The 17367-nt window shown below is 40.0% G+C and overlaps 1 protein-coding gene across 1 annotated transcript in view; it reads left to right on the plus strand.

Moving 5' to 3' along the window:
- The first annotated feature begins 1395 nt into the window (after positions 1–1395).
- MKRN2 (makorin ring finger protein 2) overlaps positions 1396–17367 on the plus strand; it is a 28274-nt gene continuing 12302 nt past the window's right edge. The window contains exons 1-6 of the mRNA XM_006902733.1: positions 1396–1442; positions 4674–4802; positions 6097–6278; positions 8313–8617; positions 9855–10069; positions 12664–12774. Coding sequence (XP_006902795.1) covers positions 1396–1442; positions 4674–4802; positions 6097–6278; positions 8313–8617; positions 9855–10069; positions 12664–12774 — 989 coding nt within the window. The remainder of the gene's footprint in view (positions 1443–4673; positions 4803–6096; positions 6279–8312; positions 8618–9854; positions 10070–12663; positions 12775–17367) is intronic.

Genomic DNA, 17367 nt, shown 5'->3' on the forward strand with positions numbered 1-17367 from the left:
GCAAACGACTCGACGGCACATAACAACAACATCATTAAGATCACATTCAAGCAAGACTCTGCTGCTGATTATCCAAAAATGGCTGAAACAGCACATCAGCAGAGAACTGCCTGAAGTGCAGGCTGGATTTGGAAGAGGCTGTGGTATTAGGTAGGGTTATTATAGCTAATGTCAGGTGGATCTTGACTGAAAGCAGAGTGCCAGAGGAATGTCTATATGTATTTCATCGACTATGCAAAGGCAATTAACTGTGTAGATCACAAGCTGTGGCTACTCTGAGAAGAATGACAATCCCAGAGCACTTGATTGTGCTTATGCAAAGCTTATACTTGGACCAGGAGGCAGTCGTCAGAACAGTGCAATGAAGCACTGCATGATTCAAAACTGGGAAGGATGTATGCCAAGGATGTGTCCTATCTCCATACCTTTTTTAATCTGTATGCAGAACAGATTATCTAGGAGGCTGGGCTCTATGAGGAGAAATGTGGCATCAGGATTGGAGGTGGACTCATCAACATTCTATGTTATGCAGATGACACAACCCTGCTTGCTGAAAGTGAGGAGGACCTAGAGCGCTTGCTGCAGAAGGTCAAGAACTTCAGCCTTCAATATGGATTGAAGCTCAACATAAGAAAACAAATATTCTCATCGTTGGGTTGATTGGCAGCATCAAGATGGATAGTGAAGAGACTGAGATTGTTAACAGCTTCAGTTTGCTCGACTCTACAGTTAACACTCTTGGCACCAGCGGCCAGAAAATGAAAAGATGTATTGCATTGGGAAAGTTGACTGTCACAGGTTTCTCTAGAATGCTGAAGAGCAACGATGTCAGTCTGGAGACTAAGGTGCACCTGACACCAGCCATGGGCTTTGCAATTACTTGCTATGCATCAAAAGGTTGGAGAGTGACTAGGGATGATAAAAGGAGAACTGATGCCTTTGAGCTGTGATGCTGGAGAAGAGTATTAAATATACTGTGGACTGCTAGGAGAACAAACTGGTTTTTCCTAGATAGGTGAAACCAGGCTGCTCCTTGAAGTCAAGGATTCTCAAGATCGTCTGACACACTTTGGGCATGTTGCGAGGAGAAGGCAGTCCTCAGAAAGGGACATCATGCTTGGGAGGGTGGAAGGACAGTTCAAGAGAAGAAGACCCTCGATGAGCTGGATTGATTGAGTTACTAGGGTAATGGAGGTAGGTGTGTCAGAGACAATGAGAATAGCACAGGATAGAGCAGGGTCTATGGCTGTTGGACATAGGGTTGTTTTGAGTCACGGGTGACTCTACGGCACATAACAACAACTTTAAGTGTGTTATTAGGATAGGTCAGTTCTTGGAGAAGGAAATCATGCTTGATACAGTAGAAAGCGAGGAAAAAAAAGGAAACTCAACAAAATGGATTATCACAGTGGCTTCAACAATAAGTTCGAACAGCAGCAATTGTGAGACTAGTGGAAAGCTAGGCAGTAGCTTTATTTTTTTTCAATTACAGTATTTCAACCTTTTCACAAAGAAAATTCCAGGTTCACACAGCTTTATTGATAAATTCTATCAAATATTTAAAGAAGAAATTATTTCAATCCTATGCAGACTTTTTCAGAAAATATAAAAGGAATAAACATTTCTTTTTTAAATCTTGACATTCTACTGGTACTGGATATAGAACAAAAAGTTACAAGAAAATGACAAATGAGTATCCTTCATGAACCTAAATGAAGAATTTTAAGTAAAATATTGGCAAATAAAATCTTCCAATAGAAGAGAATATTATACCATGATTAATTTTCAGATAAATTCCATGTAATTGGTTTAACATTTAAACGATCCGTATTCTCTGTATTGTTGTAGCTGTTGTTTGCTCATTGTTGTTGCTGTTGTTCATTGCTGTTGAGTAGAGCATGACTCATAGCTATCCTATGAACAGAAGGCCTGAAGCCTTTCTGTAACTATTGACATTTATCAAAGTTCATGGAGTTTCCAGAGGCATGTTTAGGAAGTGGATGTCACTCCTGCGTCCAAATGTTAGCTCATACTGTCTACAAAGGAGCAAACTGTTATCCAGTCCTACATCACCCCCAAAATTTAGATCAGACCATTCTAATTCACAGGTCTTTATTAACTGATTCTCCAGAGTGAATCACTAGGTCTTTTTTTCCAAGTCTCCTTTGATCTGAACACTGCTGAAATCTTTTCAGTATCACAGCAACATTCAAGCCTTCCATAGCATGCATTGAGGCCATCTTTATGGATCAAAAGCTACACTTGCTGAAAACAAAGATGACTTGAAGCATTTACAGTGAAGTTCAAAGACTCTAGCCTTCATTATGAATTATACTTCATAAAGAAAATGAAAAGCATCACAGCTGAACCAGTAAACAAACATCATCATGATAAATATAAAAACAATTGAAGTTGTCAGTGATTTAATTTTGCTTGAATCTACAATACATGCCCATAGAAGCAGCAACAGTCAAGTAAAAAAAAAAAAGTAATGAACTTCAAAGAAAGAATTTTATGGGCAATAGATTTGTTGGAAAAAACATAGGCAGGTACAAGTTGGACAGTGAATAAGGAAGACCAAAAAAATTTGATGATTTTGAATTATTGTGGTGGCAAAGGAATGCGGAGTATAGCATGGACTCAAAAAAGAACAAACAAACCTGTCTTTGAAGGGAATCCAGAATGCTGCATAGAAGTGAAGATGATGTCCTAAATTTTAGTATGTTGATTTTGGTTGATTGTTGGTTGAAGGCTCTTGGTACAAGGAGCTCCCTTTACAATTTTATTCAGTTGGTCTAGTTTTGCAAAGTACCTGTTTATCTCAAAATGTTCAAATTTCAGTGTATTTTTGATGGACAATTTTGTTGGGTACAAGATTACTTGGTTGGCTCCCTACCCCTCACCCCCTTCAGGGTTTTATATCTGTCATCCTATTGCTTTCTTGCCTGAATGGTTTTTACTTAGACATTGGAACCTAATCTTACTGGTTCTCCTTTGTAGACGATTCTTGATTATTCCTGATGAGAAGAATTTTTTTGTTTTTAAGTTTAGAAAACTTTATTATGATATGCCTTGGTGTTTTTGTTTTGGAATTTATCCTGTTTGGGGTTCATGTAATTACTTGAGTGCATATTTTCTTATTTTCCATAATATTTGGGAATTTTAAAGCTGTAAATCTTCAGAGATTTTGTCTATGCTTTCTTTTGGTTGGTTCATGTTCTGGGATTCCAATCACCTATATAATTCCTCTTGATGTTGTTACACATACTTCTAGGGCTTTCTTCATATTTTTTTCTTATTGTTTCTCTAACAGCTTAGTAAGGGATGTGTCCTCCAATTTACTAATTGTTTCATTTTTTTCAATTCTCTTTTGTCTTTCTTATGCATTACCTATTTTCTGCAAATTTAAATCTTAATATTCTGACTTTGCTGTTGTTGTATTGCTTGCTTTTAATTTCCCAAATTTCCCAAATATTTTATCTGTCTGCTCTTGGTTTTCTCTTGTGTGGTTCTCCTCCCACCCACTCTCTTGTTTTCTGTGTTTTTCTCAATCTGTACAAGACATTTAAATAACATTCTTTTGAATTCCTTGTCCAAAAGTTCCAACAGAACTTTTTAATATGAAAGATTAATCGAATTAATCAGATTCAATTTTTTAATCTGAAAGATTTTCTTGTTCTGTTTTTGGTTCACTTTTTTGTTCCATCTTATCCTGGGTTTTATTTTTGGTTGGGTTCCCCCCCCATTTGGTTACTTGGTTTTTTGGTCTGGTTTGAGATTATCTGTTGCCTCCTCTTGTTGTTACTGATAGCATTGAGTTGGAAATGACCCATAGCAGACCCTCCAGTGGGTTTTCAGAGGCAGTTAATCACTCAGGAGGAGATTGCCCATCCTTCTTCCGTGGAGCAGCTGGTGGAGTCAAACTGTGTGTCTTTGGGATTGCATGGCAGCTTTCTGCCATTAGGTCACCAATGCTCCTGTTGTCTCCTAGATCTGGTGTTGTTTTTGTGGCTCTAGAGATAAGATGTTGGACAGGCAGTGTTTTTTTTCTGTTATGTATAGGGTCGTCATGAATCTTAACGGTCTTGTGAAAGGTGGACAATGAATAATGTAGAAGAATTGATACTTTGAATTATAGTGGTTTGCTGTTGGGTTGGAACCAACTCATAGTTGACCCTCCAGTGAGTTTCCAGAGGCTGTAAATTACATAAGAGGATAGCTAAATTGCCTGTCTTCTTCCATGGAACTGCTAGTGTATTCTAACCATATGCCTTTGGTTGGTAGCATAACTTTTTACCATAGGGCCACCAGAGCTCCTTAGAACAAGGTTAGGTGCTAATGAAATGTGGCCAGAGTCTTGCAGGAACCTTACCCTGTATTATCTTGAGAACAGTTATTTGCTAATTTACTGTTTTCCTGAGAACACTATTTGTGGCATCCTTAGAGAACATGAATGTCACAAATAATGGGATCTGCTTCCAGAAAAGCAGTCATTTTTTTGTGTATGTAAAATTCACTGTCCTAGAATAAAAGACATATATATGCTTCCTCAGTAGAATCTTATTGACATATAATATGTACTTAACGATTTTTTTGTCTGCTGGGTTCAGGACTCCTATGATTTTAAAGCAAAAAGTACTCCTTAAGTTTTAAATTTTTGCTTTTCTCTGTAGGTATTTTATGCACGGTGTGTGCCGAGAAGGAAACCAGTGCCTGTTCTCACATGACTTGGCAAACAGCAAGCCCTCAACCGTCTGCAAATACTATCAGAAGGGCTATTGTGCCTATGGAGCTCGTTGCAGGCAAGGACTTCCACTGTCCCCAGCAGTTTTCCTGAGTTCAGTATTTCAGGGATTCACATCCATCATTTGAATCATGGATTTTACTGATGGGAAATTTTTATTAAAAAGTACAGCAGATGATTTAAAAACCCTTGTTTTAGAATCCTAAAAATATTGTCTTCAAAATCACTGCTAGGTTTTATTTTTATGAATATACAGTAATAAAATTGTAGCATACAATATACATAAAATTTTTATATTCTCAAATACCATGTCATAATTTTTTTTCTGTGCTGTTACTATGTCTCCTAACTGTAATTTTATGGTATCTCATGATGTTAATGTACCATCATTTTACTAACTATTCCTCTGTTAAATACTTAAGTGACTTCCGGGTTATCTGTTTTTTTACTATAGATACCTGTGGAGTGAATGTTTCTATGCAGATAATCCATAGGGGATGTTTTGAACCTTTAAAGCAGGAAAGAATTGCAAAAGTTTGTTCCTATTCTTTTTCCATCCTAAATTAAAATGTCATAAATTTTGTAAAATATAGTACCTCTAAAAAGGAGTATGTGTAATGGGAAAGCAGTTCCCGCTGTAAGAGAAGGGCTTGCCCTGTGGAAGTTCGACCAACAGCTGTCCTGTTCTTCAGCTGCAATCTTCACTGCCCTGGGAAAGGTGATGAAAGTTACGTCACCCTACCGTTCCCAAAGTAACTGTCAAGGAGAGACCTATCTTGTGGCTCCTAATTTTTGCTACAATCAATATTTTATGGGTTCTTGTCCAAATGAACACTGGATTGGGAGACAGGATTTGCCAGTTTAGTATTTGTTTGTTTGTTTGTTTTTAAATGAAGTCCTTGACAACTTTATTTTATTATTTTGTGTGTGTGTACCGTCAAATCTGATCTGACTGCTACAGGAGATTGCCCCTCCTTCTCCAGCACAGCATTTGGTGGATTCGAACCACGTACCTCTGGGATTACAGTGCAGCTCCTTGTCACTAGGCCACCAGAGCTCCCTAATTTGCCAGTTTAGTATTTGTTTGGAACATTCAGTTTCTCTCTGGATATATGATCAGGTACAGTACATCCATCCACCACAGTCCCTCCTGAGTGTAGAAGACAGAGAGCAGTCCCCCTTTCTTTGGTGGGCCAGGCAGCTCTCACAATAGGTAAGTTTCTAGTAGATAGAAACCCTGGGCACAAGTGCTTCATTGTCCCCACAATGGGACAGGAGGAAGGGTGCTGCGTACCTTGGAGTAGAGGGGTGTGCATGTGTGTCACTAACGCATCTGTATGTGCTTTGTTTAGATATGATCATACAAGGCCTTCTACTGCAGCAGGTGGTGCTGTAGGTGCCACATCCCACAGTATACCTGTCCCAGCTCTCCACAGTCCTCCTCATCCTTCTGACCTGTCTGCATCTGTTATAAAAACTAGCTTACATGAGCCTGAGAAGCGTGAAAAGAGAACATTGGTACTTAGAGATCGAAGTGAGTAAGCAGGAACCTTTCAAGAATAGCAGTCTTTTCCTTCCTATCTTGTTTGTTCTTGATGCTCCTTACCGTCTCTTGTTAAGAGGACACATAACTTCTTATCCCACATGTAGAGATAGTAGAACTTTTCAGAAAGGTTCATATGGTTGCAATGTTTTGCTGCTACATCTGCCTTGTGCCTGAAGCTGGGCTGAGCCTGAAGTTTATCCTGGAACGCCATCATAAGTGATCTTTTTGTCAGTGTGTAACTGCTAACCTCTCAGGGTCCAATCATTGAGAAGCACACACTACTCATTCCACAGCTCATCATATTGATAAAGAACACACCAAACACTTTGCTTTTGGGCACAGGATAGAGCAAAGTTCAGATCTGTTGTTCATAGAGTCACTTTGAGTTATAATCGATTCCTTGCCACCTAACAGTAACAACAACAGTCTTTACAGGGAGTGTTGTTGGCTTAGTTGTAAGGAGTTGCACTGTCAGTCCAAAGGCATACAATTCAGATCCACCAAATTGCTCTGTGGCAGAAGAGTGGTCATTCTCCTCCCATGTGATTTACTGCCTTTGAAAACCTACTGAAGAGTCAGCTATGGATTGGTTCTGACTTGATGGTACATGACAGGTCTTTTGAGTTCTTAAGAATTACCTGTGGAAATACAACCATTAAAGGCATTAAAGGCCAAGAAGCAGTCCTGAAGGGCATCCACAACCGAAAAGAAAAGAAGATCTGCATGTCACCCACCTTCTGGTGGCCTAAAATGCTGAGACGCTGAAGGCAGCTCAGATACCCCCGGAAGAGCGCCCCCAGGAGAAACAAGCATGACCACTATGCCATCAAGTTTCCCCTGACCACTGAGTCAGCCATGAAGAAGATAGAAGATAACAACACACTTGTGCTCATTGTGGATGTCAAGGCCAACAAGCACCAAATTAAACAAGCTGTAAAGAAGCTCTATGACATTGATGTGGCTAAGGTCAACACTTTGATTAGGCCTGATGGAGAGAAGAAGGCCTATGTTCGACTTGCTCCTGACTGATGCTTTGGATGTTGCCAACAAAATTAGGATCATCTAAACTGAATCCAGCTGGCTAATTCTAAATATAAATTTTTCTCACCAAAAACAAAAAGAGAAATATCTTTGGAAATACAATAGTGTACTGGAGTTTGGAATATAGTTTCCAGCACAGAATAAGGTTTGAGAGAAAGCTGCAAATTATTAAAAGTTTTTATAGTTCTCACCAGTGAAGAGGTTTCTAGTTCCTGGAATTGTACAGCATAATATTTGGCATGTTCCATCCTAAACTACATGAAATTGATCCTGTCAAATGTTGTACCTCTAAAAAGACTCAGGAGTTTGTATGATGAGAACTCTGGTATGAAAAAGGGCTTATCACAAGATAATTTGTTACTGGCTTCAGGACGTAAAAACTTATTCTAGAATTTTATGTTAGGTCATAACCCTTGGGCCTAGTTTTTGTCTAGCTCCTGAATAAAATAGGCTTAGAAGCAGCAGTGGCATCCACTTCCAAAAAAAGCTTGCCTCCGGAAACTCTATGAACTTGGAGAAAAAAGGAAAGTTTTGTGTTCAAGACTTTTGTTTATAGGGTCGCTGTGGGTTGTTTATGACTCAACAGCACTTAACAACAGCAACGCATATAAATGTAGTAGGTAAGTTTACTGGTAGAAAGATCTCATGGCATGTGGGTTATGTTTTACACTGCTAACCAATAGGCCTGCAGTTTGAACGTAATGCTGTATAGAAGCAGTCTATGGTTTTCAATTTCATTGAAAAAAGTAATAAATACTGTTAGGAATATTTTATACTATTCCTTTTATTTTTCCCTCAACTAATTTTTTTTTTATTTCTCCCTCTTGACCAATTTTTTTTGTTGTTTGCTTGTTATTTTTCCCCCTGCTATAGAGCATCAGAAGTGAAATTGTAGAAAAATTGCTTAATTTGTTAGCTTTGATACACAGCTTATCACAAAAATTGCACAAGTTTTCACTTGTCTCTGTGCTGTTTCATCAGATCTCTCTGGGTTGGCTGAGGGCAAGGCTCAGCCCTGTTCAGCAAGTAGCCCAGGGGGCAACAGCGACCCCCAGAGCAGCCTGGAGATAAAGCCGCAGTCCTACTTGGATGCCATCAGGAGTGGCCTGGAAGATGTAGAACCCAGCAGCTCCTATGTCAGTGAGCAGCAGCTCTGTCCTTATGCTGCCGCTGGAGAGTGCCACTTCGGAGATACCTGTGTATACCTGCATGGGGAGTTGTGTGAGATCTGCAGATTACAAGTACTGCACCCCTTTGATTCAGAGCAGAGGAAAGCGCATGAAAAGGTAAAGACGCAGACCGGTGCACAGGCTCTCAGTAAGGCATGTGACTTGCAGTGGATGACAAAAGACTGGACAGCTTTGCACCCACATCATCTACAGTTGTGCCTGCATCATATACCTGGTACATTTGTACTCTCTTCAGTTTCCAGTTTCAGTTGTCATTTTACCACCCTTTTAATTAAATAGAATAAAGGGGGAAGACATCAGAAACATAAGCAGTGTAGAATTCAGAGAATCTAGCTCAGAGTCTGTTACACACAAACACACTTAACACACATATTTATGTGATGGAATCTGGCTGAGCTGGTTCTAGAGAATTTAAGGAAACAAAGCATAGAACTGAAGAGCCAGGTGTGTTGGACTGGACCTTTAAGGTCATTCATTCACCAAGCATTTGTTGAAGCTGCCTCTGCTCATCTATAGGGTGTAAAGATGGAGAAGAAACACGGAGCTACAAAATAAGGCCAGTGTTCATTTATTCTAGGGCTCACTAATGAGTGACCCAACAATATTGAGGGTTGTTAGAGAAGACCATCTTTCTAGGCAAGTCTGACGCAATCTCTGTGGATGGTGCCTTCCTAGGGAGTTTAGGGTTTTACAAGTTTTCTAACTCTGCACCCTGGGAGCCTTGGTGAGACATAGAGTCCAAGTCTGTCTTCTTTCAGTGTCATCTTGGTGAGCTTACAGGTGCATCAAAAATCAGAGCTTGCTTTCTTCTTTACCAAAGCATGTAAAATTCTTTTTGTTGTACTTACTGGTTTATCTCACATTTGTGTACACTTAGCTTTCTAGGGGAGGATCTAGGTCTGAGAGTCCCCATGCTATGCCGGCGCCTAGAAGGTGTTCACAGGTTACTGAATAAATGAACAAACAAAGCCACTTGTTTTCTTGGAGAGATGTGCTGCTTACCTGGGACCCTGGGCTTGTCACCTTGCTGAACTTGATGTGGTTTAGAGTAGAGAGCATTGTTATCTCACTTTTGAGCCATCAGCAGTCTTCTGACCTGTGTCGCTTCCATGGTCTTAGCACTGAAATGGAGATGACCAAATCATACGAGGAAAACAAAAGGCTGGCCCTGGTTTGAGGTCCTTTTAGTCATCTGAGGGAGGCCTTTGTTCCATGGTGATGTTGAGTCCTGGTGGTAGCAGAGGTGTTTATGGCTGGCAGCTGATCCTGGGGCTTCCTCTCCTCCCCTGTGGTTCAGCTCCTGAGAGGAAGCTTCCCTTCCACTGTGCTTCAGGTCTGCATGTCGACATTTGAACACGAGATGGAAAAGGCCTTTGCACTGCAAGCAAGTCAGGACAAAGTGTGCAGCATCTGCATGGAAGTAATCCTTGAGAAAGCATCTGCTTCTGAGAGGAGATTTGGGATTCTCTCCAGCTGTAATCACACATACTGCTTGTCCTGCATTCGGCAGTGGAGGTGTGCCAAGCAGTTTGAGAAACTAATCATTAAGTAAGTATAGTAGGAGGCCTAGCTGGAGAAGCTGGGTAGAAAGTTCAATCTAGGTTTTTGTTCGTTTGAGTTGAGAAGTGTTATTAGTGCAGGGATCACTACATGAGTGTCCCCCTTCACTAGCTAAGCTGAGTGGTCTTGGGCATGTGGCATAGCTTTCCTGAATCCAAGTGCCTTTTCCTATGAAATAGGGGTAACAATTCCCAGCAAACCTCCAGACACTTAGGGAAGTAATCTTTGTGAAAAGCCCTGAGTGGGTCCAGTACTTAAAATTACTAGTGATGTGATGGGAGACAAATGGCTGATTAACCTTTGTGTCATTTTTTTCATCTGTAAAATAGGGATGTTTAAGGGCCAAATGTCATATAAATAAATGCATGTAAAGCACCTTAAAATGATACATGCACATATGTGTCATGCAACCCACATTCTGCCAAGGGGCAAGGCACCCTTGACATCCTCCTGTGTGTGTGCTTTTCACACACATCTGTCAGCATTCTCAGAGACCTATGTTCATGATTTCACATCATAGATAAGAAAATGAGGCCTGGTGAGTGCCGGTAACTTGCCTACAGTCACAGCTTTATGAGGTAAAAGTGTGCTTTTTAGTACATTCACAGAATTTTGCAACTGTCACTGCAGGTTAGATTTCATCACTCCAGAAAGACACCTACATTGTCAGCACAGACAATTTTTCTAGTCTCTGCTCTAAAGATTTACTTGTGCCTGTAGACATCTTTGTTCTGGACCTTTCATGTAAATGGAACTATGCAGTATGGGTTCTTTCTGATAAGTTGCTTTCTACTCAGCAAGTGTTTTGGGTTTTTTTAAAAAAAAATACATATTTTATTGATTTTCATATAAAAATACCTTTACAGTATGTTTCATTCATATACATTTTGTTTTATACAGTCATTCATATACTATTTCACATAGGGCTGTTGTACATAGGGTCGCTATGAGTCGCAGGTGACTCGACGGCACGTAACAACAACAATTTACAAAATTCTAATACAAATTTGAAAAAATTTTTTCAATTTCCCTCACTCCTTTCATCCATCAGATTGTACAGCCCAATGATTAATCCCCTCTTTCCCCTGTACATCCACATCCCTCTGCTTCCAGCCTCTCCCACCCTTCCTGGATCCTTATACTCATTTTATAATAACAGTCTTATACAATATTTATCCTTATGGAACTGAGTTAGTTCCCTTAGCATAATGCTCTCCAGTCCCTCCCAAGTTAGGTAATAATTTACAAAGTTATTGCTCCTGTGTGCTGCATAGTATTTCACTGTGTGAATCTACCATAATTTCTCAGACCATTCGTTTGTCAGCAAGTGTTTTTAAGAGTCATCCATGTATATATAGATCATTACATTATTCCTTTTATTGCTGAATAATATTCTGATTTATAGATGTACTACCTTTTGTTTAGCCATCCCTCACCTGATAAACATTTGAGTTGTTACCACTTTTTGGCTATTATAAGTAATGCTCCTTCTAAGTGATGTACACATTTTGTGTGGACAGATATTTTAATTTCCCTCAGATATGTACCTATAAGTGGAATTAGTTGTAGGCATAAAGTAACTGTTAAACATTTTGAGAAACTGCCAAACTCATTTCTCATAGCAGCTGTACAATTTTACATCTCGCAACAGCAATGTACAAGGGCCCTGGTGTCTTCATGTTCTCTCCAAAACTTGTTATTTCTGATTCATACTTTGTGTTTAGCTGTCCTGGTATTATGAAAGGTGTTGGTACAGTGGTTAAGCACTTGGCTGTCAACCAAAAGATAGTTCAAACCCACTAGTCACTCACTCTGTCGGAAATATGTGACATTTTGCTTCTATAAAGTTTTAGAGTGTGGCAATCCTACTCTGTTTTAAAGGGTAACTGAGTAGGAATCTCCACAATGACAATGGGTTTGGGTTGGGATTTAATGGCTATGACAGTGTTATCTCATTGTGGCCTTCATTTGCATTTCCCCTAATGACAAATGCATTGGAGAAAGATGGGCAGTCTCTTCTTGTGATTCAGCTTCTGAAAACCCACTGGAGGGTCAGCTGTGAATGGTTCTGACTTGATGGCACACAACAACAATGACAAATAAATGAACTCTGTAGGCACATTTGCTGCTACCTCAAAAGTGGTGCTACTCTGGTAGTTCAAATCTACCAGTGTCTCTGCAGGAAATATAGACCATCTCCTCTCATGCAGTTTATTGTCTCTGAAAACCAGCTGAAAGGTCAGCTACAAGTCATTTCTGAGTTGCTAGCAGTGAGTGAATGACTGATGTTGTACCTTGGGTTGTTTTTTTTTGGTTTTTTTTATGATGCTAGTTTTTTTACCATTTAGGAATAATGCCTGTTGATATCCTTACCCATTTAAAAACTGGGCTATCTTTATTGTTTAGAAGAACCTGCTTTTAACTGTAAAGTAAGGTTTGTATATTTGCCACATAGTTGAAGTTGTACTCTTTAGAATGTTTGATTAGAACATGGTCATACACTTGATCAAGGGCCTTAGTGGTGGAATGCACATAGGGTTTGTAACTTAATCTCTCTCTTAGCCACATGATTCTTATTTCAGGTCTTGTCCAGAATGCCGTGTGATATCAGAGTTTGTCATTCCAAGTGTGTACTGGGTAGAAGATCAGAATAAAAAGAATGAGCTGATTGAAGCTTTCAAACAGGGAATGGGGTAAGTGCTTTGAGTTCAGACACAATCCTCACGTCTGCCTTGGCTCTGGTTTCAGTAATCATCCTCTGTTGTAAGGGACCTGAGAATCTCCCAGAATTTCGTCTCCTATCAGAACCATGCTGTATTTTTTAGATGCAAATGTTAATGGAGTGTGCAGCCTGCCTGTGGGTGCTCCTGTTTAGAGCATTCAGTGCTGTGCTGACTTCCATGGGCTTATGTAATATCTAAGCTGAACAATAATTCCATAGAAATCCTGGATTCACATTTGTGATCATTCATTCATTTGATAAATAACCTATGGAGAAACTACTATATGATGGCCCTTTTCTGGTTGCTAAAGATTCAACACTGAATTATTCCTAACCTCAAATGAGCTTTGGTATTGGAGAAGAGTGCTGAAGGTGCCATGGACTGCTAAGAGAACAAAAAGATTCATCCTGGAGAGGGTTAAACCGGGCTGCTCCTTGGAGGCAAGGATTCTGAGGCTTCGTCTGACATATTTTGGTCATGTAAGGAAAGACTGGTCCTTGGAGAGGGACACCATGCTTGGGAGGGTGGAGGACAGGTACAGGAGGGGAAGGCCCTCAGGGAGATGGATTGATTTGGTGACTGGGGCAGTCGGGATGAGTGTGTCGGAGGCAGTGAGATTGGCACAGGACAGAGCAGAGCTTAGAGATGTTGTACATAGGGTCGCCATGAGTCACAAGCGACTCGACGGTACATAACAACAACAACAACAACAAATAGCTCACATTATCCTTATTGTTTTAAGAAGGAATAAAGAAAATAGAAAATATTTAATGGTGTTCAGTTATGCTAAGGAAAGAAATCCAGGGATAGGAGATACAAAGTGAGGGGGGGTACAGTTATGAGTGTCTTAAGACCAGGGGATGCCTAATGAGGTGATATTTGAGGAAAGACCTAGAGAGGTAAGAATTTGCGGAAAAAGGGAAAATCCTGATGATGGGAGTCACTGAGGGAGGTGCTTTCTAGTTTGTTTGAAGAACACAAGAAGTGACTGGATGAGACTTCATGGAGAGGATGTTAGAGATAAGGTCAGAGTGTTAAAGGTGGGGGTAATGGATGAATATTGTAGTCATTATAAGGGCCCTTGTGCAGTGGTTAAAACATTCATTCACTAAGCAAAGGTCAGCAGTTTGAACGAAATGTCAGCATTTTGAATACATAAGCCACCATGGAGAAAGATGTGGCAGATTTCAACCTTGGAAACCCTGCTTACTGGGCAGTTCTCTGTCCTGTGGGGTCCTTGTAACTCAGTAACCAGAGTTTGGTAGTCATTTCATGAGTTGGATGTTTTATACTGTATAAGGTGAGAAGCCATCGTAGGGGTTTTTATCAGAGGATTGCTGTATATTCTAAGAGGAATGCACTTGCTGGTCCACTTAGATTGAAAATGTATCAGTGACGAGAACATTATCTTGCACAAGGGTAGAAGGAGTGTAGGTGGTGAGTTTTTGGATTTCTGGGTGTTCTGAAGATAACAGTCCACAGAATTTACTGATACATTGAGTATAATGTTGTTTTGAGGGAAGAGGAGTTGAAGATTTAGATTTCCTGTCCAGTGCTACCGCTTTTTGTGTCTTTCCAACACTTTTACTCTCATTGTTCAATTTCTACTTTCGATTGTTCATTTCTGTAAAATGTGTAGTGATTCTGTCACAGGAAGGGAACACAAATACATGCTTTGCTAGGTGACTTGAATAGTGTGCAGTGTCCAGATACTGACACTTGTTGGCAGAATTGCTGTGATTGGTCACTACTGCAGTGCCCCTCTGTCACTTGTGCAATAATTGGTGGGCTTAAGTGCTTGTATTTTGCGTTTTGTACTTTTAGGTAGTTATAGTAGTATGCTGGGGTAATCAAATTTGAACTGGTTCTGGGAGACAAATATTATTTAATCAAACCTTGGTATATAGTTTACTAGGTCTGCCATAGCAAATTCTGCCCGCCCCCCCCCTTGCCATTTTGGAGGTGGGAAGTCTGAAATCCATGTATCAGTGTGGTCTCTGAGAGAGAAGCCCATTCCATGCCTCTCTCTGTATCTTGTGGTTTCCTGGCAGTTCTTGGGCACTCTTTGCCTTTGGCAACATTTTTGACTAAACATGGCCACTTCCCTGTGGTTTCTGTTTGTTTGGGTTTTTTTAATGCTTGTCTCTTATAAGGTAGCTTCTTGTTAGGTGCTATCAAATCAAGCCTGCCTTGTGCCATCTTCTCCATCTCTGGGACAATAGAACCCATTGCTGAAGTCACAATGTCAATCTATCTCTTTGGAGGGTCTTCCTCTCCTTTGCTGACCCTCCCTCATTCCAAGGATGATGTCCCTTTCCAAGGAATAGACTCATCTAGCTACATACATGTCCAAAGTATGAAAGATGAAACTTTGCCATCCTTGCCTCAAAGGAGCACTCTGGCCTAATCCTTTTCTGGACATATCTGTTTGTCCTTTTGGCTGTCCATGAGATGTTCAGTGCTCTTCTTCAGCACTGTAACTCAGACATCTGTCAGCCTTTTAATTTTCCAGCTCTCTGATGCATAGCAGGTATTTGAAAAGAACATGTCCTGAATCATGTGTACCATAGTTCTTAAACTGACATTCTTGCTCTTCAGTATTTTGGAGTGGTCCCTGCCAGCAGACTTGCCCAATGCAATATGTATCCTTATTTCCTGACTGTTGGTACCAGAGGTGTTGATTAATGATCCAAGCAAGATGAAATAATCGACAGCTTCAGTCTTTATCATAATGTGGAAAGGAATCTGTGCTGCCAATTCAAAAGTAAGAAGAAGTTCAAATCCACTAGCTACCCTGTGGGAGAAGGATGAGCAATCCCCTCCCTGTGATTTACTGCCTCTGCTCTCTTTTATAAAGTAGTTGGATTTAGGACCCACCTTGATCTTAAGATCATTGGTTTAATCTGAAAAGTGTCTATTTCCAAGGAAGGCGACTTTCACAGAAACTAGAGGTTATGATTTGGACAACCCAATACTCCTGAAAATGGAAATTAGTGACTATCAGAGCTGTGCAAAGTGACAACTGCCTGTATGGTAGATTATCCATTTTCCTGTTGATGAATACTTGCACAGTTGCCTATTTCTGGCTCTTCTGAATATTTTCAGAATTCCATTTTAACTTCTAGCTTTTAAAGATTTTAAATGGTCCTCAGGATTACAATATACTTTCAGTTAAATTAATATTCTGTTACTTAAAGCTATGTCTTCATTACTATCTTTCATGCTATTGATATTATATATTAAATATGCATCCTTTTACCTCCCACAAGTAGTGTATAATTTTTCCTTTAAAATAAACCTTCATGTTGTCTTTTTAATTAATACAAAAGAAGATGTTTTATATTTTGATATTTATTTTGTTTACTCAGATCTGGAAACAAGAAAGAGGATCAGTAATTAGAAATTATGGATTTGGTAACAGAAATGAGGCTGAAGATAGAATGATAGAATTCTGTACAATCAATGATAAATTCAGTGCAAATACATTTTGTAATAAACACAGAGTATATACTTGGGTTTCACTTGATGGTATGCCTAGGACTCAGATTGATTACATCTGTGGAGAGAATCACTGGAGAAGCTCAGTATCAGCTGTGAAAACTAGGCCAGGTGCTGATTGTGGAAGAAACCATCGACTACACATATGCAAGGTCAAATTAAAAAGGTTAAATCCACAGGAACCAAAATTTGACCTTGATTCTAAATTTCAAACTTGAATTCCAAAACCATCTTAGGAACAGATTTGAGGCCTTAAACACTAATGAGCAAAGGCCAGATGAGCTGTGGGAAGAAATCAAGAACATCATCCATGAAGAATGCAAAATGTTATTACAAAGACAGAGGAGGAAGAAAAGACCAGGATGGATGTCAGAAGAGACTCTGAATATTGCACTAGAATGCCAAGAAGCCAAAGCAAAGGGAAGAAAGCAAGATATTAAGGAGTTGAACGGAAGATTCCCAAGGGCAGTGCGGAAAGACAAAGTAAAGTATTACAATGAAATGTGCAAAGAGCTGGAGTCAGAAAATCAAAAGGGCCGGACTCACTTGGCATTTCTTAAGCTGAAAGAACTGAAGAACACATTCAAGCCTTGAGTTGCAATACTTAAGGATTCTTTGGGCAGAATTATTAAATGATCCAGGAAGCATTGAAAGAAAGGAGTATACAGAGTCACTATATAAAAAATAATTGGCTTTCTACGAAGATGGCGCCAAAAGCGAAGAAGGAAGCCCCTGCCCCTCCCAAAACTGAAGCCAAAGCAAAGGCCAAGAAGGCAGTCCTGAAGGGCGTCCACAGCCAAAAAAAAAAAGAAGATCCGCACGTCACCCATTTTCCAGCGGCCTAAGACGCTGAGACTCCGACGGCAGCCCAAATACCCCCGGGAGAGTGCTCCGAGGAGAAACAAGCTTGACCACTATGCCATCATCAAATTTCCCCTGACCACTGAGTCAGCTATAAAAAAGATAGAAGATAACAACACACTTGTGTTCATTGTGGATGTCAAGGCCAACAAGCACCAAATTAAACAAGCTGTAAAGAAGCTCTATGACATTGATGTGGCTAAG

This window comes from Elephantulus edwardii, unplaced genomic scaffold, assembly GCF_000299155.1.
Source record: "Elephantulus edwardii isolate Elephantulus edwardi_28Jun2011 unplaced genomic scaffold, EleEdw1.0 scaffold00443, whole genome shotgun sequence".
NCBI lineage: Eukaryota > Metazoa > Chordata > Mammalia > Macroscelidea > Macroscelididae > Elephantulus > Elephantulus edwardii.